Below are 25,193 nucleotides of genomic sequence, written 5' to 3' on the forward strand. Positions count from 1 at the left end.
TTGGCCGTGAGTCAAAAAGTTAATTTCGGACACTAGATTGCAATCACACAGCTACTACTACAACTACTAGGAATATCTTTGGTTTCTTTAACCTGTGATACAAACAAAACTTCAGTTTTAACACTAAATTCAAAACAAAGGATTTCAACCTGCCTTCACCCCCCAATTGGCTGACAAATTTGAAGCCACTATGGCTCATCCCAACGCGTGTTTTCACATAATCTGCCTGATTAGACCTCTTTCTTCTCAGCACTGTACTGTGACAGACTGTGAATGAAAATCTCGGAACTTTTGTTTTTGTTTGCATAGCGTGGCACAGGCCTTCGCAGATGACGCATGAGATACAAACTCACTGGGAATTATTACACCCCACACTGGCTCAAATTATCCCACAATGCATCAATTGATGGTCACTAACTGAGTGCTAACTACCATCATGTACTGTGCGAAGAGCAAAGACAGCAATTTTAGAGGACTGCCTGATGGGGGTATGACCTGATTATCTGAAATTGTTTTTTTTTTTTTTGTTTATTCCTTGTGACACACTACATAGTGCTCTACATATACTTCCCCTGTGTATGTGTATAGTTAATAGTAGATGAGTGAATGAGTGAATCTTTCATGAAACATTTTGACATGTCACAGCACAAAAAGCACATTAAGGCATGCAACCAAAATAGCCCATAATTAACATTAAAAACATCTGCACCCCCTGTGAATGCTGGCACACTTGTATAAGGACGCTTAATGTTTCATCTGTTGTTTTCCTGCTATGACTAGTCAAAATATTAGGACGTTTTTCATATTAGGTACGATTAATACGATTGATTCGTACCATGATCAATTACCCCCCCCCCCGCTGCTCAGCTTTTACATTCTAGTGGCGGAGTATCATAAAACACTTCATTCAAACTAGACGGAAACAAAATTAAACTCACCAAAACCGTCGTCGCTAGTCTTTCCAACAAACACCAACTCTGCTTTGGTTTAAAGAAACCCTTATTTCACTGAGTTTGTTGTGAAAATATGCCGGCTCTACACTCTGTTTCCCCCCCTGCTGTCTCTCTCTCTCTGTCCGCTGAGCGGCTGTATGGATCTCGTTCTTCGGAGGCAGACCATTAAACTAGCTAAATAAAATAACAAATATCGCTCAACCCTAACACCTACTACGGTCTATATTTTAAGGACCCTCTCGCCTGCCTTCCTGCTCTATCACCCATGGTTGTACAGTTCAGAGGATGAGATTGGCGGCGTTGAAAGAAGCGCTTTCAAAACTACTCATTGACCGCTAACGTTACTCGTGTTAAATAGCAGTCCACTTCCGTGTTTTGGTACATTTGGCTTTCACACTTGATGCGAACTGTACCCAAATACACATGAACCGTACTCGAGACCACCTTTTCAAGTGGACTCGATTACGGATCGACGGTCCGTGCCCTGGTACGGTACGGAGCGTTCACACTAATCAAACGAACAAAGTCAAATGTACTCAGATCCGGGTCCGGGTACCTGATGTGAAAGCACCCTTAGTGAAAAAGGTCTGCAAAAAATGTACCATCTGTGCCTTTAAAACTAAGAAAAATCTGTCAGTTTCATTAAATGAATATGTCATGCCCAGATAAAAAAAATCAGCTGTCACTGTATCTACACTGCTGTGGAAGTGTCCTGCAAAATCTGAACTGTCAGAGTGGGAATAATGAGGTAAATATGTCAACTTTAGGACCCCGAGTGCAACAATCCAGCTACACAACTGCTGGATGGTGCTGCATGAGCGGTTGGGAAAAACCTGATTATAGGCTGTTTTGGGATTTGTAAAAAGATAGCCTCATTAAATAGGACTGAAGAAGACTGGAAGGGTGGGGGTTAACTGTGTTTGGTTTTTCTACAAACTTGGAGAGAGTAGATAATGATTGAAGTTTTTACTCCAGGGTGATCTATGCCTTCATACATACTCTACTATCATTGATATAGCTCTGGACCATGTGACCGTATATTGTCTTAATAAAACGAAAATGAATGTACATAAAATAAAAAGCACAGTTAAATGCACCACCTACCAGCACAATATCTGACCTTCCCTCCGACTGTGTAGGCAGGAAAACAACCCAGACTTTCATGGACTCTGTTGGATTCACTAATGATAAAACTAGCACCTTAACTGTGCATGAAAACACACACACGTACACCGTTTTCTCTACACAGGATGCTCCAAATACACAGATACAGAAGTTCCAGCTACTTTGAATAAGAGAGGGAGAGAAAGTAATAAAGGAGAGGAATAGCAGAGTCACACATCTGCTCCATTATCTCATGGTGAGCATGTTGGCCACTCTCCAATGTCCATTACCAAGAAGGATGTGTGTGTGTTTTTTGGGAGGCAAAGGAACGAGTCCATGACGCTAATCAATAGTCTAAAGTCTTAGCCACACCTGTCCTTCACTTTGTCCATCTCTGTCTGCCTTTTACTACCTCTCTTTAAATGTTTCACTCACTCCCCCCTTTCTATTCACCCCTCCAGCTCTCCATTAACACAGCTACACACAAAAAAAGCCAATAATTTGGGATGGTGGAAAAAGAGTGAGAGAGAGGGGGAGATGAAAAGGTTGAAAAAGTAAAAGAAGATGAAAAGAGAGAGGGTTGAGGACCGAGAGGAGTATTAAGTTTGGGGAGTAAAAAGAGGGAGCGAGGGATGTAAAAGAGAGAGATAAAGACAGAGGGAGGGGAAGAGGTGATGAAATAGCGAGACAGAGAAGAAAGGGAGCCCTGGAGAGAAAGAGAGAGAGACGAAGGGATGCAGGGTGTGGAGGTGAAGTTAGATCTAGGGGTGGAGAGAGATGAAATGAGGGCTTGATGGAGGGAGGTGAGAGGTCGCACTCTTCTCTCCTCTGTCAGAGCTGTGATTATTCCAAAATACACATCTCTCTCTCTCTCTCTCTCGGTCTCACCCTCATTCCATCTTTTTCACTACCCGGCATGTTTTTTTTTTGTCCTCAATGATCTCCCATCCCCTGTCGTCTTTTATCCTCATCTTTTTCTTTCATACCCTCTCTCTCTCTCTCTCTCTCTCTCCTCCCTGTGTCCTACCCTCACTCTTTTCTCTCTCTCACTCATCCTCTATGCATAATTCAAGCTTGAGATTCCAGCATGACGGGCGTGGCCATTAAAAATACATGGGGACGCTGAGCCGAGGCCGTTTAGTGCTGCCTTACCTCGGAGGAGGAGCGCTGCCGGCTAGGGCAGCGAGGGCAGAGAGAGGGAGGACAGAGAGGGAGGGGGAGGGAGAGAGAGAGAGAGAGAGAGAGAGAGAGAGAGAGGGAAGGGAGGAAAGAGAGGCAGGAGGGTGAGTGGTGAGATGAAGAAGCTGGATCAAAAGAGCTAAATCCAATAGGCATGAAAATAGAGGAAGAAGGTAAAAAGATGAAAAAAAGAGAGGTATGGTCATAGCTCACTTTCATTCAGCGAATAGGGTGAGTTGCCTTAAAGTGGGACACTGCATAATGTGAGACACCTCAAAAAGTCAATAAAACTATTGATATTTAATGTCTTTCTATTATGCCTAAATACTTCAAAACTATTCTAGTCTTATTATTTATAGTCTTATTGTTTGTTTGATGTTGTTGAATTCTCCATGTGACATCCACACATAAGCCTAGGTTTGGTAACAGCAATAACATGTTAAGTGGTAAAATGACTGAACATGGGATTGCATTTAGCCTTGAGTGTTTCCTACATTAATTAAGGTGATTTTTAGGCCTTTTAACAGACTTTTCAGTGTCCCACTTTTCAGACATGACAGTCCCACATTAGAAAATCAAGATTTGTCTAAGAAAACTTGGCATTAGAGTACTGATATGTCCACCATTTCTTTTATGAGTGCGATATCTGCATTTTCTTTTTTTTTTTGGTTTGATTAGGACACATCCTGGGGATTTCGGAGTGGTAATGGGTTTGGATTTAATATATTAGCTTCATATCACAATATATTCCAGAAATCTGAAATGCAAAAAATGTCCCACATTAGGCTAATTCACCCTATTTGTTCCATCTTCCATTTACTTTAAGGCCCGCAGGACAAACAAATTCAAGCATGTGGTTCTTGTTTAAGTGCTGTCTCCATCCGGCTCCGATGACCTCGCGGGTTAGTATTCACCTTTGTGTCAGCTTTGACTGTGCAGATGTGCATGGCTGGCCAATAGAAACATTGCTGTGCTGTGTTTGGAAAAGTCCTTATTCTAGCGTGTGCTGCGACATTTATCTCACACCGTTTACAGACTCAGTACTAGTCTTTTCAATATTCATTTATTACCCGCATTGGAACCATAACATCACTATGTGATATATAAAACCCTTATCCCGTCATAACAATATGGTGCCACTTTGAGCCTTATCAGATACAAAAACACTGCACAGTGATTTACGATGAGACAGAAACTTACAACTCTTAAAGTTATCAAAACAACACTTATTTTATCATCCGTCTCGACAATTGGGAGGTAAGCAGTAGAATTGCCCCATTCACGTTACGTTATCTACCAGGAATGCGACAGGTCAACGCAGCACATTGCCGGATATTGTTGCATTCAGCCGTTTTACTGAACAACTCTGCGTTTTTCTGATGAAACCGCCTGCACTGTCAACACCACTGCGTTAAGCAAGTGGTCTTACTGAGATGAATGGGGAGCCCAGCGTCGGTCTGAACACGACCTTAGGGAAGCTGGAAACAGGAGGGAGGTAGAGTGAGGAGGAGGAGGAGGAGGAGAAAATGGGAAGATTTCGGGAGAGGAGAGGAGAGGAGAGGAGAGATGAGAGCGAGACTATTCTTGGCAAGCAATGAATGCGGATTAAGGGAAAAAAAGAAAGAAATGTTTTCTGTCGCGCTCCTCCTTGACCTCCAGCTTAGGGGGGTAATTGGCAAAAAACCCTGTGAGTAAAGTACTCTCACTCTCTCTCTGTCTTCCTCCTTCTCCCTCTCACAAACACACACACATGCTAATACTCCCAACTCTCAGTAAACCAATCGCACACGGAAATACTAGCCCAATACACACCAACGTAAAGAACACAAACCATTATGCCATAAATAAGCTCCCATTTTATTCTCTGTCAATCAATAAATCAATCACTTCCATTTTAATAGACGAACAAATAGAGGGGATAGAAATGTTGTAGTGTGTGGCTGTGGTCAAAAAGTCAAAAATTGACGTCCTAATGTCTTTTCCTAACCACTTTTCCTTGACCTCAATGGAAAAGGTCATACGGAAAGATGTGAAGGAGAATTCAGATGGACTTAGGAAAAGACAACGGCGGCGTTAAGAGAATCCGACTGCACTTACACTTTTGGCTCTGTAGTTATGATACGACGGCAGCGGATGTTCGTGACGCAGGTCTGCCGTGGTGAAACCACAATGTTACGACGATGGACAACAAAAGACGCAAGTTCGCCCAGTGCGTTGTTGAATAGCTCCTTCAGTGACAGGCTGCTTCACCCACGGTGTGTGAAAGAGAGATATCGCAGGTCATTCTGCTGCTGTAACACTTTACATCTACATATAATAAAGGATTGTCTGAATATCACTTCATTACCAAGGTTGGAATTGAAATAAAAAAAAAGAATATATGACAAATATGGAGTTAATTGTTCGAGTTATGGAGAACGGGTAGAACCATTAAATGTATACTTCTTCCTACTCCTTTTCGGACATGTAATATTTATTTATGTTGATTATTTGTTTATTGACAGTTTGCTATATGTTCACAGTTCATTTTATTTTTTATTCTTGTTTTGATTTACATGCTTGAAATAAATAATAAAAAATTGAAGTGAAACAAAAACGTTGTCACTGACCACTCATATTTATCAACATGAATCCCAATTAGTATATGACTGTATGAAAATAATATGCAAGATAAGCGTTTCTTTTCATGAACGGCTGAATGGTGCATCGCTTTCAAAGTTGTGGCCGCAAGGAATTGTGGAACTACATTATCTCCCTTTCCTTTGGTAAAGGATGGTCTACTGTATCCTACGCTAAAGGAGATAAGAAAGGAAGCATTGAAGCACCTTTCCTCAGCATTTAGAGCATTCGAACAGCTCTTATGATGGCTGCCACTTACTTCCGGGTCATTTCACTCCATTAGGAACCTTCCTAAGCAAAAAAAAGACTTTTTCGACCGCAGCCTGCGTGTGTCTGTGCGAGAGAGAGAGAGAATGAGCGAGAGAAAGAGTGTCATATCCAGCATATGTCATGTTCTATATAAATCTCCAAAGGAGGACATCTATTTTAAAACACACACATGAGCATGCATGCATCCTGTCAATGCCCCCTCAAAAGATATTGTTTTTTTGCAGGAGGACCCTGGCTAATGTCCTTTCCATGTCTTCTCGCCTCACTTTCATGAATAATACGCCACTGCTGTTAACATGGTAAGAAAAAAAGGCTGCAGGAGATGGAGAACAGACAAGAAAGCAGCAGCAGAAGAAAGATAGATTGAGGCATGCCAAGAGCAGGAAAACCAGGCATGTGGAAACGCTAAACACTTAACCTCTTTTTCCCTTCTTCCTCCCACCTGTTCTCTCTGATCTAATGTAACATCGCTGCAAGATGTAAAAACACCTCTTGCAACCCGTCTTTTTCCCTCGAGTCTTCCGCTGCTCTTTTACTGAACTCCTTTCCTCTGACAATTACCGTTTTACTGCCTTCCATCTCCTTATCTATCACCTTTACTGCCCTGCTTCTTTCTGTCTATCACTTTTACTGTCCTCATCCACCTCTTTAAGGTGGTAGCAGAGGCAAAAAAAAAGAATATGGATGAGGGAAAACAAGATAATGACACTACAGTAGAGTGAAAACAGATTAAGAGGTGAATAAATAAAGAGAAAAGAACAGGAAAATAAAAAAGCAGCCATTTTCTCTCCGTATTGTTTTATATCTGCTTCTTTCATTGCCAAACGGCATGAACCTTCTTAGCTGATGTTCACTGCATATCAAACACACATGATATTATCCATTGAGTTTTAGCTCTGAACCGGCAGCCACTTACCAGAAAATGGTCTGCATCTCATTTCGGAAAGAATCCCTTCCCCTCCCTTCTCTCATCTGTCCTACTTTCACTCACATTTATTAAAAATACTGTATATTGGAATTTTTTTTCAAATCTGTGAACTACTCGGGGTGTTCTTATTTTAACTTCCCACAGTCTTCTACAGCCTTCGGCATTTGAAATGCTGCTTGAAAGATAAGGCAGATTTAATGAAGCGCTTGTCTTTTTTTTTATTCCCCCCTCCAAAATATTAAAAATGTATTCCTTCCTGTCTACGCCCCAGTGAGAGACTTGAGAAATGATCCACGAATCATGTGTCATTCGATTTTAAAGAATTTCTAAAGAGGAACGGTTTGAAATTTAATGATCGTCTCCACCCATGTAGCTCCGGCAGCACGGTGCTGAACTTGCCACCCAAGTGTTCATCCTGTCACTTACGGTAGCAAACACATGTATACAAAGGTCATGTAACACACCCACACAGATCGATTACAGTGACACCAGCAGGCAACCAATCAGATAATATTTGATAACAAAATCAGTTTAAGAAGCAGACGTCCATCACAGATTGGTTTCTTTGTTATTCCAATAAAAACAAATGCTGTAACAACAAAAAAAGAGCATTTTGTCTTTTCCAAAAACAGACAAACACATATAGCAGACACAACAGCGAGTCAATACACTTGGACTCAAGGTCCGTTTTCCAATTTCAAACACTTTCCATAGCAATTTTCAGCCTGTCACCAAATTTCACACCTGTATAGCGGCGCAATCCCATGTGTGTGTCTGTTGAGGCTATTCTAACCGGGCTGAAAGATGACCCAAATAGTTTTGTAAGATATAACACACGGCGCTCAGCAAATATGACACACACGCACCTCACTCATGACGTGGTCACGGGTTTGTGTTTTGAGACCCGTCTGACGGTGCTCACTGTTATTCTCCAATGCTCAAATGCAATGAAAAAATAGATAGAAAATGACAAGAAACACGCACCTCAACAGTTCTTCACACACCTGTTAGATATGCTCAGCACTAAATCACAAAATTAGGATTATTTTAGCACTGCTCCATTGTGGTGGGTCACAATAAAGCACATAACATACAATTAGTAAACTTTAGGATGACACTCGGACAATAGATTTATGTTCACATCACTTGTCATAGATATATTACACGTTTCTTAAGCACCTTCTTAGCATTAAGAAAAATATATACAGTACTATTTATTTTATAATCTGATGCAGGGCTGCAACCAAAGATTATTTTATAGATGAACTGATTTATCATTTAGTCCAGAGTTTCCCAGTTCACAATAAGCCTTATCTATAAATGGTGAGAAGAGGGAATTTGTGCGTAAATGAACGTTCCTGACGATTTTTACTGCCGTTCCCTCATCACCTTACATTATTTTGAAAAGGTAAACCAGCCATTTCAAAGAGATTTATGATGGAATCACAACTTTGTTGCATGCATGTGTTTTTGAAAACATCTACATGTATAAATGAGACCACATAAATGCATTTAGGTGGCGTTAACAGGCTCTCCTTTTTTTCCTCTCATCAGTTAAATAAACAGAGTGTACAGCATATTCTACATGATTCTAGTATGCTAATAACTCATCATACAGCATAGCAGAGCTTATGCACAGGCACAAATCACACATCAACAGGTGACTGAACTACCCACACCAGGGATCAGCAACCTTTACTATCAAAAGAGCCATTTTAGTCAAAATAAAAAATTAAAAAATATGTCTGGAGACGCAAAACATTTGAGCATTGTGATGAAGGTAACACAGTTTATAGTCTAAGTATATAGTATATAAGTCTTATGCAGTGAAGACCAAAGAGCAAATGTACTACAGAGTATTAGGGCCACATTGAGGGAAAAAACATCTGAGATTTACAGAAAAAATAATATTATGATTATTATTATTATTATTATTTAAAGTTATAACTTAACGAGAATAAAGTTATAACTTAATGAGAAAAAAAGTCGTAAAATTACTACTTTATAATATTGACTTTATTCTCATAATATTACAACTTTTTTTCCTCTTGAACTTTTGACTTTTTTCTCGTTATATTATGACTTTATTCTTGAAATCTCAGATTTATTTTTTTAGCTAAATAATGTTACACACACAGACAGCTACAGAAAGACATATAACCATTAGGAAAGAAACCAGCAAGCAGGTGGCAATTAGAGACAGACAGGGTGTACTGTACTCACGTTATTTGACGTCCATGTGCATTCTCATGAAGTGTTCATTCATATGCAATGTCAAGCAATGCCCCGTGGTGCTTGTTGCAGGTATTGTCATGTTGTTAGCTCGTTGCCAGACCTAGCAGCTAGTTAGTTAGCCTGACTAGTCATACCCAAACACATGACGGGGTTAGTTAATATCATGATGCTAGCAACACTGGGAAACTACCGTTAGCACGCATGCATTAACTTTATATTTAACTAACGTTAATTAACTTTGTTGACTAACAGGAATAATACGGACTTCACAAATTCACTGCTCAGGTTTCTTTTCTTCAAACTTAAGTCCCTTCATGGTTCCGCTGTGGAGACACCGCGCTGCGCATCCAGACATGTTTACTATGTTGATTGCATTCACCTGGCTTCACCTGGCGTCCACATCCGGTAGACTTGTGCCTGAACTGTAAAGGTGCAGTACCACCTTTGACCACACCACCTGGCTGACATTTAGCAGCCAACCCAAGGGAGGCGCTGTTTCACTAATTTATTATTTTCATTGAATACATGGCAAAGACAGCACTATACTGTAAGTGACTGTAATGAAACAAAAAAAATTTAATATTTACTCAAATAATAATTTGTTTGATTTGTCATTGTTTGATTGTTTGCACACCAGCAATATCTGTTTATATCATGTTTATTTTTGTTTATAGCTTATATTGTATATTGGTAGGTAGAATTTAAAAAAAAAATTATTCTTATTTTATTCTAACGTTTTCTCTATTCTTTTGTTATCATACTGCTTATTTACGACAGCAGAACCAAAGCAAATTCCTAGTGTATACCTCTTACACCTGGCAATAATGCATACAGAGCACTTTAGACTAAGCTACTGGAGTTACCCTGCACTATACTCATTTTTAACAGTCTCTTCTGCAATTTTTAATAGTCGTGTATCACAGCTGTTACCCTGCACTATATTCAGTTTTAACAGTTTTCTTCATCTCCTTGTATTTTTATATCTGGTATATTTTTTTGTACTTTGCACTACTAACTTTTTTACTGCCTTTTTACTAACATGTTTTGCACTATGGAACTGTGATGCTGGAAACTTGAATTTCCCTCGGGATCAATAAAGTTACTATCTATCTATCTATCTATCTATCTATCTATCTATCTAAAATAATAGTTTGCAATGAGCTTTACTTAAATGACAGCAACTATTTACTAAGAGCAGTTATCAGTTCTTAAATGGTGAATATCTCATTTTAAAAACGTACAACTCCTCAGAAACAAGTTTTCCACTCTGCGACTTCTCCCTCAATCTCATTTTCTCTCCTTGTCGAGTTAATTTATTTCAAATGAGAGAATCCATTAAAGCTGCATCATTTCAATACATTTACGCCGTCTTCACAAAGCAAGTGGTGAAATCATGCATGCTGAAAACATTTCATCGGGGAACCGAACCTACAACATAAATTCATGTTGGAACGACAAGTTGCGTTTCATCCAAGTGTTTGAACCGTGGTATCCTTTCATAGAACTTGGCACACGGTTTGCATGATGATTACATCTTTAATAGGCACACTATGACACACAGAAAAAAATGCCAAAAAATTATGAAAACAATATTTTTTTCAGACAGTAATTATCTACATGTTTGTGCTGTTCTTTCCTTGTGACTAATAGCACTAATAATGTCTGCATTCCATGTAAGTATGCCAGGGGCCTGATATTGTGCACGCTGGCACAGCTTCAAACTACCATGGGTGTTGGCTGAGTGGTCAGCATTGGCATCTCATACAACCCCAAATCCCACCAGAGTTTGCAAATTATCCCCATGTTAAAGTAAGGTTAGGTGAGGTAAGTTTATTTATATAGCACATTTCAGACACAAAGGCAATTGAAAGTGCTTTACATAAGCATAAACATACAAAATAATATATATATATATATATATATATATATATATATATATATAAAGAGAAAGAGAAAACCATACAGTACATATATACTGTATATACATAAACAAAAATAAACAGTAGAAATACGGTAGATTTAATGGATTTATGAGGTGCAGAATTATAAGAATGTAACATCTTTAAATGACAGGAAAAGCAGTGGCAAACACAAAAGTTTTAAGTCTCAATTTAATAGAACACAGTGTTGGGGCAGACCTTAGACAAAGAACGTATATTGCTAAGTGAAAGCCAATTATACGTTCCATTGCAACGCCAGCGTCCAGCAGCAGGCTTACGCCTCTGCCATTTTGGACTGTAATGGTACATGTAAACAGCCTCCGTCCTTTCCGCGCTTCCCATTCATTGTCTATGTAAGCAGCTGTGCAATGCACTCTGGTAGCGTGGCGACGCGATTCGAGAGACAGACCGTCATGACGCCCGCTCCTCATTTGCATAAAGTTGAGGTCTAAGGCTACTTTATGCAAATCAGGGGCGTCAGGCGCAACTCGCCACCTCTGGAAACTCCCGAAAACTTTTAAACTAACCGTTGTCGATCTAACATAAAGACAGATTCAGCAAACTGCATGGCTTATTTCTCGCCTCAAATGTTTTGAGAAATACATTTCAGTGAACTATTTTCGTGATATAAGAGGAGAAAGGTTTCCAAACGAGCCGCCATGTTGGTTCCGGTTTGAAAGCTGCAGAGCAGCAGCCAACAATGAAAAGCATTCATCCAATCAGGTAGCCTAGTGTTTAGTGGCAGCACATCAAGCGTCCAATGCTGGGAAGCAGGAAGCTGGCAGAACCAGATATGTCATATGAGCGCAAACGGCGGCGCAGTCCTGTGCATCTGATGCACGTTCATTATGCAGAGGAAAATAACTCGACGATTTGCCTATTAACAATTTGGCTATTAGTTAATTTTACAACTTTTAGGACCTATTGATTTAATTGAGGGCTATTTCAGTGTTTGTACTTGAGAAGTTGTTTGCCTCTTTGCTTCTATATTCTTTGCCTTCTAGTTTATTCCAGATCTGCAGAACATGAGTTTCCTTTTACCCCAAAAAGAAATGATGCATGTTGGGTATTAGGAATACTTCTGACTGGAGTTGATCCCCGGGCACTGCACCGTGGCTGACAACTTCTCCTTAATAGTAAGGATGGATCAAAGTAGAGAAAATGTTGCCTGACAAAAAATGAATAGACCTTTCTCACAGCAGAAATCTTGACTTGGCGTATAACAGGAAAAAAGCGCAGGTGTAGCGAATAACGTTGGCTCCGTTCCATTTAAGTGTGTCATGGAATTCATTCATTTGACTGTGTGTTAACTCTGTTTGACAAGTTAAAATGTCCACTGTGAGAAAAGGTGTGTCAAATGTGACAGAGCCGCCATTAATAGTATTAGTTACAACTGTGCTTTTCTTACTATGACAAGTCAAAATGGTCCGCATTGTCCGGCCGTGGTGTGTGAAAACGTTGCCTGTGTGTGTAATGGCTTCACGTATTCCTTATCGGAGCTTCTGTTCAGCCACAAACCTGATGAAAGGAAGATAGAATCTCATTCCACTTTAATGCACTCTATGCACCGGTCCTCTCCATACACGCAGATAATACTCACCGACAGTCTCTATCTCTTTTACTCTTTCCATCTCCTTCGTAAACACACACATTCAATTAATGCCTTTCAGGAAAACCTCTCTCCCACACACACTCACACACACTCACGGTCAAGTGGACACAAATAAAGCCACACTTTCATTCATACACAGTCAGCACTTTCATTAAATACATTAATGACCTCTTGGTTCTCATCAGAGAACTTGATTAAACTTTAAATTACATTCCTATTTCATCCCTGTGTGTGTACGTACACATGTGTTTATATATTGTGATTGTGATCAAGGTGTGTGGTGGATTGGTAAAGGTTGTGAAGTTGAGTTATGGTTTCAGGTTTTTTCAGTGTCCTCTTTGCATTCACATGTTTCCTGCTACAAAAGGACATTGATTGCTATACAGTAAAAGAGCTCCCCTTTATGTGAAAATACTCCAGGTAATAGAAAGATTAATGAAAATGGGGAGGAATAAGTGAAACTAAACTGCTGAATATATGCCAGAGCGCATAAATAGCAAACTACATAATGCTTGTGATGGTGTTTTGTATTATTGACGTTTTTAGTAGCAGTAGTAGCAGTAGTAGTAGTAGTAGTAGTAGTAGTAGTAGAACAGCAGCAGCAGTAATAGTAGCTAGAACCTTTAAAACTGTAAGGCGCTTGACAGACAGTAGTATTTGGGAAGAACGAACCTTTAAAAACTATAAGTCGTTAGGCAAAAAGTAGTATTTGGTTGGAATAAACCTTCAAAAACTATAAGTTGTTCAACAGAAATTAGTATTTGGGCGAAATAAATCTTTAAAAACTACAAGTCATTAGACAGAAAGTAGTATTTGGGCGGAATAAACCTTTAACAAACTACAAGTTGCTATACAAAAAAGTGGTATTTGGGCAGGATAAACCTTTAAAAACTATAACTCTTTAGACAGAAAGAAGTATTTGGGCAGAATAAACCTTTAAAACTTTGTTGTTAGACCAAAAGTAGCATTTGGGCAGAATAAACCTTTAAAAACTATAAGTCGCTAGACAGAAAGTAGAATTTGAGTGGTAAACAAGGCTCATTCTGAGTTCCCTGTTAAGATACAGTTACTTTCTGGGGCTTTTATTTTGAAAAACTGGGTCCATAACTAGTGCCCTGTTAACATACAGTGAGTGTTGGGTCTTTTATTTTGAAAAAACAAGTCTCACCCTGAGCTTCCTGTTGAGATACAGGAGGGGGGGGGGTCCTTATATGTTTCAAGCATCTAAGAATATAGGATGTCTGTATTTTACAGATTGTATAGCCCTTTGAAGCAATTTGTGGTTTTTGGGCTATATAAATAAAACTACTAAGGAATAATGCTCAGCTTCACACTGACATATTTTCAAGCACATTAATACCTGGAGAAACCCAACATTCCTGCTTGTCATTTCCAAACCCAGTTCAAAGGATTTGCACCATTCAGCTGCAAACAAATCCAATTTAGTCTGTGATCACACGTCGCATATGGCTCTTGTAAGTGAATCATCTCCAGGCAACACTCAACAACAAAATGAAAGTGATAAATAATTTCAGAAGGACAATTAGGGTTCCCTTCATTAGCCATTTGCTCATTAAGGCTGCCTTCGTTAGAAGAGGTTGGATGGTCGCGTCCTGCCCGTCTGTAGCGACCGTGATGTTTTCCCCCGCTACAGGAACACAAGTTGACACGAACCGGAGACCCACTCTTGTCCTAATGAGTTTTCCTGCTTGCTGTTCAGTGTGCTCTGTGGCTTCATTATCATCACCCTCTTAATGCTTAATGCCTCCATGAAAGAAATCAACAGCACATCATTACACTCCAGAGGATGCCACGGTCTCTCCTGCTCGCTTTGTCATTTTGCTTTTTCATCTTTCTGTCTTTTTTTCTTCTGCATCTTCGTCCTATAGTCTCTTATTTCTGCGAGTCTATCTCTCATTAAATCCTTTCTATGTTGCTTGGTCTTTCTGCTTCTTCCTCACAGTGTCTCCTCTCTGCCCGTCGTTATTTCAAACAGTCTGCAGGATTAGGACAAGACTGAAACATCAAACTCTTCCCGACCTTGGGAATAATAGCAAAATCTGTTAGGGATTGCTTCTGAATTGGCATCGGTTTAAAAATCACCGCCTTTGCCGTTAATTGCATTTTAATGCAGCTGTTGTCATCCCCGTGAAACGCCAAATTGATTTGTGATTCAGAGGGTGTCGCTGTGCCTGAAAAGAAGATTGTTCAAGAGCGGCTTTTAAGTGCGCAAAAGCCCCCGCCGCGCTTTACGTTTCCGAGGGGTTTGAGCAAACATTTGCTCTCGCTAATTCGCTTAACGGCAGAAAAGTGTGTGATTCCATTTGAGACATGCCGTGCACGCAGAAAAAAAGGAAGTTTTGTATATGTATATATACTGTATACCCCGTTCTCTCTGTGCCTCCTGGGAGTCGGGATGTCACACAATGTAAGGTGCACAAATCCACCTCAAACAACAGAGAGAGCAGTACTCAGGAAAGCAATCATTGCCGTGGTAATACACAGGCAGATGAATATATCAGCAATATCGCACAGTGCAGCAGTTAATTCCCCAGACAGATGGAGAGGAAAGGAGGCTGCGGCTGAATTATGGAAGCAATTGGAGGGCTCGTCTGCAGCTATTCCACCTCATACATATATACACATATAAGACATACTTTGCCAAGATGCAAACATGGAGTAATGGCACACACACACATTGCTCACACATTGCTGGATGTACGGGAGAGAGCGTGGGAAAGACTTCTGCTTCTGACCTTGGCCACACAAGTTTGTAAAAACCACCGGCAGAGACACAGATAAAAAGTTTTCCTCAAAGGAAACAAGTGTTTGTATGTGTTTGAAAGCCGGAGTCAAGTGGAACCGGACGCTGATTGGGTGAAAGGTAGACACTCCGGCGTCTGCGTGTGCGTATAATAGCGGTGTTTCCTAAATTCCCCCGAGGCAAAGTCATCCCGTTTGCTCTCACCAGGGGACAGCCACCACTTATCAATTTATGAATTGAATATCATTTTTCAGCCTCCAAAACGCAGCGTGCCAGTGTCACTGAGTAAAAAGGCGCCTTTCACTTCATTGTAAGATAGTGAGGACCTCCTGGTAACAGAGCAAACAAAGACACACATGCACACAGACAGTCCATTAGCGGTAGCGTTGATGTGAGGGCAGCTATCGCCTCCTCGCTCTTTAAAAGAAGTACAATTTGCCATAGTATGCGGAATTGATCTCCTTAAAGAGGACCTATTATGATCTTTTTCAGGTGCATACTTGTATTTCGGGTAACTAATAGAACATGTTTACACGCTTAAATGTTAAAAAAAATGCTTTATTTTTCTCATACTGGCTGTGCAGCAGCACCTCTTTTCACCCTCTGTCTGAAATGCTCCGTTTTAGCAACTCCCCGCCCCCAGTCTGCTCTGATTGGTCAGCTGGCCCACTCTATTGTGATGGTCAACCGAACCAATTTTTCGGACTCCGCTCCAGCTCCGCTCTAACTAGCTTTGTTTGAGGGCCTACCAAACTAGCCGCTAGGTAGGTATTAAGCAAATTTGTTACTTGGTGACATCACCACATTACGGAAGAAAAGGCGGGACTTCAAGCAAGGCATTTCATGCAGTTCAGGAGCAGTGTTTCTGTGGGGGAGAGTAACTTCCTTTGGTGTGGACTTTGGGCTTTGTAACTCTGCAGACCTTTTTCACGCACAAAAAACTGTATAACACATTAAAGAAAAGGGGGAAAGCACAAAAGCATAATAGGTCCCCTTTAATCTACAGTTTGGTGTGTTTTCCAGTGCAAACATTAGCAGGTTGCAAATCATTCAGCTATAGCCGAGGGTTTGCCTCAAGAGGTGACCAAAAGTCTCAGGGGTTAACCAATCCATAATGCTGCTGTAATTACCAACCATGCACGAACACAATCAATACCACAGAATGAAGCAGTTACTCTTTGAGTGGCTACAGAGAAAAATAAAGACCAAATATGAGAGAAAATAAACATTAGTGGCTGGAAACAGGCGAAAGTTAGTGATGGAGATGGTGTTCCAGGTATGTGCCCTCCATATTAAACTTGCAATTTGTGAAACCCCAGAGCAGCACCTATCTACGACTCAATAGCGTCTTCATTAATTCGATTCCCAACAGATGCACGGAACAATGCGCGCTGAAAAGAAAACTGAGCCTTGTATGAGCTCACTAGAGTCCAGCTGCTGTTCCACACACTCATTTCATGCTGCAATTCTGACTATTATAAAGGATACTTACTTATTTTTAGAGTTTTGGACATCATTCATATCATTATTAATAAGATTGCACTCATCAAGTTAGTTGCTCAGATCTGGGAATGGCAAGATCACTAAAAAGAAGCACAGGGCAGGACACGCAGACTATTTTTTAACACTGTGATCTATACATTTCCCTTTAATGTAGTGTTGAAATTGCCAGCTTAGCGTGTTTACATGACCCGCATTTGCTCTGTTCTTTTTATATGCTAAATTCCTTTGGAATTTTTCTCTGAAATAGGCTGCTGCCGCGCCGGCCCGAATTCCCCCACGAGGATTAACAAAGTTACATCTTATTATATCTTGTGTCGTCCCCTCTCTCGACTCCGTATCATCCCACAAAGGAGAAAACGGTTACAGATAATCTTCAAAAGACGGGAAGAAACACCAACAACTTTTGTTTCGACTTGATTTCTCTGTGACTGTCAGCACGCGGTTCCCTCGGCGGCGGTGGGGGAAGAGAAAAAAAGAAGAAGCTGCTGCCTTCCTTCCTGAGGATTTGGATGTGATATTTCTCACACAATCTGTTGTTTGAATCTCTTTTGTCTGCTGCTAGATTTAAAGACACACACACACACACACACACACACACACACACTCTCTGTTAGTTTTCTGAGCCCCTTGTGTTGAGTGGGCGACTAGCTGTGACTGGCACTGTCAGATTAGCCCAGTTAAAAAAGACATATGTTTATTGCAACATGTTTGTGTGTGTATGTGTGTGTGTGTGTGTCCTCCATACTATTTTCAGACTGTGACACATGCTGCATTATTCATGTTAAACCGTGCAGAGAGAGATACAGTCTTGTGTCATATAACACCACAGCCACGGGCCTCTGGTTAGTATCATCACACACACACACACAGATAGGTTCACTAAATACTTAAGACTCCCACACACACACACAATCACTGGCACATTTACCCAAACATACTGTTATATATCGGTGGAGACACACAGGATTCACTCCCACACCGACATACAACACACACACGTGTACTACGCACACAATGCACTAAATCGCATTAGGCAAATGAGAACGAGGCAACGCGGAGCCAGAAAAGGCGCTCTGTTCGAGTGCTGTTCCTGTGACAGATCCTGGCATAAATCATGTTTAGTTGTTGTTGTTGTTTAATATGCAAATCTTCCATTCAAAGCACGAGCTGGTTGTTAACAAGTACGTTCAAACACACACACACACACCAACAATCCCGTATGCTCTCACACACACACGGATATCCGAAAGAAGGGATGCAGAAAATGTGTGGCTGCACACACTTGCTGTGAAAAAGTGCGTGGGATAGATGTGGATGTGAAATGCCATGGGCGTCATTACAGGACTCATATTTCATAATCACACGGCTATCCATCTATTCAGCTAATGATGACAACGCCAAAAACACGCGCGTCGCACAAACACACGCACCTAGAGAGGTACAAGTATTCTCTGTCACAGATGTGAGAGTTTCTGCAAGGACACAAACAAGAGCGGCGTAGAGGGAGGAAACGCTACCGCATGCATACGCATGAGCACTCGTAATGATGCTCAATTAGGCCCACACATGTACTAGAAAACACACCAACACAAAGACATGTCCTATTGGGTAACACACACACACACACACTAACGTACACTGCAGTGAATGAAGTGGCTGTTGACAGATTTCAGCAGTAATTGATACCCGTGTTTGGCAGCCATTTTTATTTGGCTCAACCACAAGCCAGGAATGATCTAAGCTGTGCAACACACACACACACACACACACACACACACACACACACACACACATAGCCGTTCCTTACAAGCATCACTTGACACATCTTGACACACCTACTGTACACACACACACACACACACACATCTGAACACAAGAGATAAAATCCCACTTATGGCTTCTGAAGGCAAAAGCGCAAAATATACATCCCAATCGTTACGGGAAGAGGTGGCACGCCGCCGCTGTCGAAAACTCCAGGAAGACTGACAACATTTTAATTGTCTGTCATCGTTGAACTTTATCTCGCCAGCGATGATGAGCGAGGGTGAAGGGTGCAAACGGCATGTGCAAATGGCACGCACACACGGAAATGCACACACACACACACACAGAAAAGAGATTTCAAATCTTACCTTAAACAGACGTAAGATGTTGGCCACCATGATGGACACCGAGCTGGCGGCGGCTCCTATCACCCCTACGATTTTATCCGGCTTGGTGAAGATCGGAGGGTCCCCGTTGGCGCAGCGCACGTCGGAGCCGTCCCTCTCTATCAAGGCCTGCACGAAAGTCAGGGACTGCTCCAGAGCGTACGTGTCCCTGGAGCAGGTATCCAAGATCCGGGCCCCCAGCGTGATGTTGGGCAGCAGCTCGGGGTCCTTGTTGATGAGGTCGATGGCGAACATCATGGCCTCCAAGCGGTGGATGCCCTTCTCCTTTTTCAGCTCCCCGCAGGGCGTGCCGCGGTCCCCCCGCGAGTGCACAGGAAATAATCCGCCGAGGATGATGTCCCCGTCCAGTCGGATGGAATGGGCGTACTCGGGTGCCAGCTGGGGGTCTATTGGGATTCGCTGAGGGGAGGCGACGGGAAGAAGCCAAGCGTAGGAAGTAGCCACGAGCAGGAAGACGACAGAGGGAGACTGCGGGTAGGAAGTCGGGTTCCACTGTGGTTCCATGATCAAACAAATGATTACCAAACAAGGTGATCTTAAACGGGGAGCTTTCAGATGGGTAATCCAAAACTGACTTTTTGGAATATTAGAAAAATAGGGCCTTCCTATTGGTCAAAAAGGGAGGGGTAAAGGACCCCAGGGGTGGAGCTAGCCGAGCCCCATGAGCGAATCATATTCCAGAATCGACTAAAGAGAGCGGCGGCGTAGAAACGTGTAGCAGAAAAATCGTTTCAGCTTCGGGAGTTGATCCTGTAATCCACAAGTCACATCTTCAGCAGAGCCTGTTGAAGAGAGACAGGGAGAGGATGTGTGAGTAGCGGCGTGATGTGAACATCAAGCTGCTGCAGGGATGAGCGGTCCACCTGACAAACATGTGTACACCACCTCTATACGGGCGAAGGGGGAAAGAAAGCAGTCAGGCAGGCGAAAAACAAGTCAAAAAATACACTCAACGCTCCTTCTGCACTGCACTGCACGCTCACATGGGCATAGTCTTTCCAGCAGCAAGACCTGTCAAAATTCGCACACTGCCATTCTATAATTGAAAACCCCAAATCTGTCAGTTTGTAATCACTTGTACACACACACACGCGCACTACTTGTCTCTTGGCATATCGATGAGCGTGAACAGCTGTTAAAATGACAGCAGGAGAACCTTGGCGAGCTCCTCGGGCTATTCGCACGAAAAGGCGCAGACTACCTGCTGCAGTGGAGGTGAGGAAGAGCAGGAGAGAGAGGGGGAGGGAGACGGGGTGGGGGGGGTGGGAGACGAGGGAGGACAGACAGACAGAAAGAGAAACCATGTGAGACAGTGCGAGAGAAACAGAGATAGCGGTGGAAAGACCGAGTGTGTTGCATCATTCAAACACCTGCTGTTTCTACTGCAGCTAAATGAACACATTACATCCTGCTACACACACACACACACACACACACACACACACACACACACGTAGAGCTGGAAATCACAACAGGTAGATTGAATGTTGAATGTTCTTCGCATTAGTTTTACGAGCTGCTGTTGTTGTTTCAGCAGCTAATGGAGATCTAAATAAACTAAACTAAACTTAAAAGGTGTATAGCGTTTCTGCCTCCGCCTACATCCGAACAGGTTGCACCTCTATCCCCGGCAGACAGTAATAATGCCATGCTCTCTCTCTACCCTCTGAGCTGCACATTAAGTAGTCGTATATCCTTGAAAAGTGCTACAACTTGGTCTGGGCCAGCGCCGAAAATTGGTTGTGACAAACCGCTTGGTTGCTACATGATACGAGTGCTAATGTGCTTTCATTAGCTGCAGGCCCTGGGGGATTTATTTTCTCATTTGCCTTTCATGATCCAAAATCCCTGATATTATTTTTTTTTTTCTCCAAGGAGACTGTTTAGCGTGAGGAAGCAATTTGTACATTCTGATCCCTAAATCAGTATTTAAAAGGTGAGTTAATTGTTGTTTTTCCTTTATATTTTTTTTCCTGAAATCTGTAGTTAACAAGTATTCATTATATTAATATAGCGAGGTATATTCATTTATTTGAATGACGAATTACACCGTTAAATTCACCACCATTCAGTGCTATGCAAGGCTGTTTGGTCGACATTGATTTCATTACATCATTGCTACATATTCAGGCCATCACTCTGAAACACCATTCTTTATTATAGGCGTCCTGCTTACCTCAATTAACACAAGCTTTTCCTATTGAGGTGGCCTTTTTTCCCCACACAATTTAGACTATTAATTAGCCTTGTATTGCTTATCCCTTGGAGAATAATCTCTGAGTAGCATCCTAATATTAAAACAGACATTTTGGGGCATACTTTTTACTTTTTTGCCAAGAGTTAGATGAGAAAATTGATGCCACGTTAAAGTTTGTACGTCAGTACAGGGGGCCCCCCCGGCTCAGTTTTGCCCCGGGGCCCCCTTAGTGGGTTAATCCGGCCCTGCCTATATCATGACATCCTGCTGATAATTAAGGATAACTTGGGATCAAATCCTACACTATTATTGCAATAAAAGCTTTCCCACTTCAGTTATTAAAACAACAGGAAAAGACTGCACATACCGAAAGCAAAGCATCGTTCGCAAAACTTTAACTTTAAATATTCAGCCAGCCTGCCTAATTTCACCCACAAGGGCCCCCTATAACAGGTTTCAGGGCTCAGATCTCATCACAGCGTGAGCCGCTCTCTCGATGAATCCATTTATAACTCAATTCTGTCCCAATTAATTTATCAGTTTCTCTCCACTCTAAATGGAATTAGGTCAAAGCCACTCATACACAGCCCGACTATGATTAAAACCCCAGCTGCTTTATATAGGTTAGCCAGTATTGTTGTGCTCGCTGCAATATTGTCTATTCAACACTTTTTCTCCTTGCATGGAAAAGGGTTCAAATGAGAGTTGGGACCGCCGGTATCAAATTATACACACACAATTATACAATTGCAATTAGATATAGTCTAATAGGATCTACAGTCAGCTTCTCTATATCATCTCCCTTGCTTTTCATCTTTCCGGCTCTTAATATTTGGCAGAACTCAGATCTTCTCAAACTAGGAGCCACCACATGGACTTAAGTTGACCACATGGACTTAAGTTGACCACATGGACTTAAGTTGACCAAATGGACGACTTAAATCCATTCAAGATGTAACTACTATGTAAACGTCTCGAGAGGGCCACCAAAAAGTCAGATCATTGCATCATGACGGAGCTGAGGCCCTGAGGTTATTAAAAGTTCCATGTCTCATTTACACTAATTGATAACCAAAGGGGTGAGAAGTAATAACACCATTGTCTGTATATGTCCATACTACACCTGCTATTCTTAACAACCCAATCTATTTTAGTCCCATGCTCCCATGAGAGTCCTTGAACTTTATGACGCTTTACAAAAAGGCTCAAAAACCACATTATTTCCAGCCTAAAAGAAGGAAGAGGACATCCCGAAGAGGGAGGCTTTCCTCCTCTGCTGTGATGGTTAGAGGCTCCAACGTGAAGAGAGGCTGCAGCTGGATCATCGCTCTTTTTAATTTACACCCACGGCTGGCTGTCTAGATGAGTGTTGCCCACTCCTTGTTCTACTGTGGTTTTTATCTAGTCTCCTTCTCTGTGTCATTCCAGCTGTTTTCTCTCCACACCTGGCCTCCCCTCTTTTACCCCTCCTCTGCCTCAGCTTCCTCCCTCTTTTTTCTTTTTGTATTTCTACCACTCTCTGCTTCTCCTCCATCGTCTTCCTCCTCCTCTATCATCTTCTGCAGGCCTCCTCGTCTCTCTGGGGAGCTTGCTGCTCTTTTCAGAAAGTGATAGCATTTCTGCCGCCCAGTCCTCTTCTCTCCCTCCCTCTCTCTCTCTCTCTCTCTCTAAGAAGAAGGTGTCTCATTCAACGATTGCAGTCTGTCTCTCTGCCACCTCCATCCTGGTCTCATCTCATTCATACCTCACTTTTTTTTTTTCACCTGTTCCTCCAATCTCAACCATCTCTCATGCATTTTTAATATGATTTTTAGCAACATCATGGGCCAATAAGGCACTCCATACACCCCCACACATCGACACCGTTGTGGATTCACCCCAAAATTCAGTGTGGGCTTAATAAATAGATACATAAGTTAAATGAGACATATCTATACATGTAGATGACATACAATTCATGCAACACACAAAAAAAACTGTTTTGGACTCATCTTTCTACATCTGATTATTTCCATATATGGATCAAAATCACAGCTTGCATCACTAAGAGACAGATATATCTCACATCATTCTTAAAACACATGCCTAGGACATGATTAAGGCATGCTTCTGAAGATAAATCAGACATATATGAGATCAAAGTGTAGGGGTGTATAAGATGACATGCAGCAGCAGCCCCTGCATGGCTTCTATATACAGCAGCAGTGGTGGCATCCTCATTGCACCCTAATTAAGACAGTGCCATCCACAGTAAAAGCAGAGAAGCGCCATTGCACTGGTATAATTATGGAGATTCATGTTTTTTTTAATACTCTATACCCACGCAATATGGAGTTAGTAAGTGAAACATAGTGCTGGGAAGACATTTATGCTTCACTATTGCACAGAATCCATGTGAAATGAAAATTATGAGTCAAAATTGAGACAAATTGCCCCCCCAAAAAAAACAAACATAGAGGAATGCAACAAAAGAGAGAAAACACCCACTGAAAAATACAAAAAAAACAGCATTTGGTGAGAGAGGAGGAAAAGGAGATACCTGAGGAAATCAGATTGCTCCGACTGTGTGCAGGATAAGGAGCTCCGTCTCCAGCCTTCGTCTCCTCCTCCTCCTCCTCCAGCTCGGTCTCCTCTCTTTGGGCTCCCTGTCCGCCTCAGGCAACTTCCTTGCGGAGCTCAGCAGTTTTCCACCCCAAAATATCTGGAGTCCACCTGGAGTCAAGATGTTCCCACAACCGAGAAAAAACGGATTTAAAGACAATTAGACCATCCACAAAACGGAGGCATGAAGAAGAAAAAGAAATATAGTAGAGCCCGATATTTAAAAAAAAGTGGTCCAGCAGAGGAGATCTTAGTGGTGAAAATACAATTATTACGATCCGCACTTGTTTAAGGTGGCTGCCTGTAATGAAGTCAATACCAGAGAATGAGACTCAGAGAGAGAGAGAGAGAGAGAGAGAGAGAGAGAGGGGAGAGAGAGGAGAGAAAGAGAGAGAGGGGAGAGAGAGGAGAGAGAGAGTGAGAGAGAGGAGAGACAGAGAGAGAGAGCAGAGAGAGAGAGAAAGAGAGGGGAGAGGGAGAGAGAGGGAGAGAAAGAGAGAGAGAAAGAAAGAGAGAGAGAGAGAGAGAAAGAGAAGAGAAAGAGAGAAGGGGGGAGAGAGAGAGAGAGGGGAGAGAGAGAGAAAGAGAAGAGAAAGAGAGAGAAGGGGGGGGAGAGAGAGAGAAAGATGACGAGAGAAAGAGAGAGAGAGAGAGAAGAGAGTGAGAGAGAAAGAGAGAAAGAGAGAGAGAGAGAGAGAAGAGAGTGAGAGAGAAAGAGAAGAGAGAGAGAGAGAGCAGAGAAAGAGAGACAGAGAGAGAGGAGAGATAGCAGAGAGAGAGAGAGAGAGAAAGAGAAAGAGAGGAGAGAGAGAGACAGAGAGAGAGAGAGAGAGCAGAGGAATTCATCATAGGCAGAATATGTCAGCCATGATCAATAATGTTGGTAAAACGCACCTGATTTGTCTCCATGCTCCTCTCCAAAGCTTCCACGCACTTTTGCGCATAAACCCCCTTTTTCCCCCCAGTGAAGTCCTCCACTCCACGGACACACACACACACACACGCTCCCTCTCCAGCTCCTCCGGTCGTCGGTGCTGAAAGGGACAGCAGAAGAAGCAGAAGCAGTAAAAGCAGCAGTAAAGCGCACGACTCCACACACAGACAGCCAGCCAGCCAG

At 41.9% G+C, this 25,193-nt stretch overlaps 1 protein-coding gene across 7 annotated transcripts in view; it reads right to left on the reverse strand.

Moving 5' to 3' along the window:
* The window catches only part of grm8a (glutamate receptor, metabotropic 8a), a 491,719-nt gene extending 466,526 nt beyond the window's left edge, over positions 1 to 25,193 (reverse strand). For 3 of the 7 annotated variants that reach the window (XR_012592620.1, XR_012592622.1, XR_012592621.1), the window contains exons 1-3: positions 24,971 to 25,192; positions 24,015 to 24,187; positions 19,240 to 20,060 (exon numbers count right to left, since the gene is read on the reverse strand). Coding sequence is in view for 3 of the 7 variants with exons in the window: in XM_074625214.1 (XP_074481315.1) it covers positions 19,240 to 19,782 (543 nt within the window). In the remaining 4 variants the exon portion in view is untranslated. Of the gene's footprint in view, positions 1 to 9,276; positions 9,515 to 19,239; positions 20,061 to 24,014; positions 24,188 to 24,970 lie in introns of those variants that run through there. The other 4 variants (XM_074625214.1, XM_074625215.1, XM_074625216.1 and 1 more) reach the window with 4 other exon arrangements.

Source organism: Sebastes fasciatus, chromosome 23 (assembly GCF_043250625.1).
Source record: "Sebastes fasciatus isolate fSebFas1 chromosome 23, fSebFas1.pri, whole genome shotgun sequence".
In the NCBI taxonomy this organism is placed as follows: Eukaryota; Metazoa; Chordata; class Actinopteri; order Perciformes; family Sebastidae; genus Sebastes; species Sebastes fasciatus.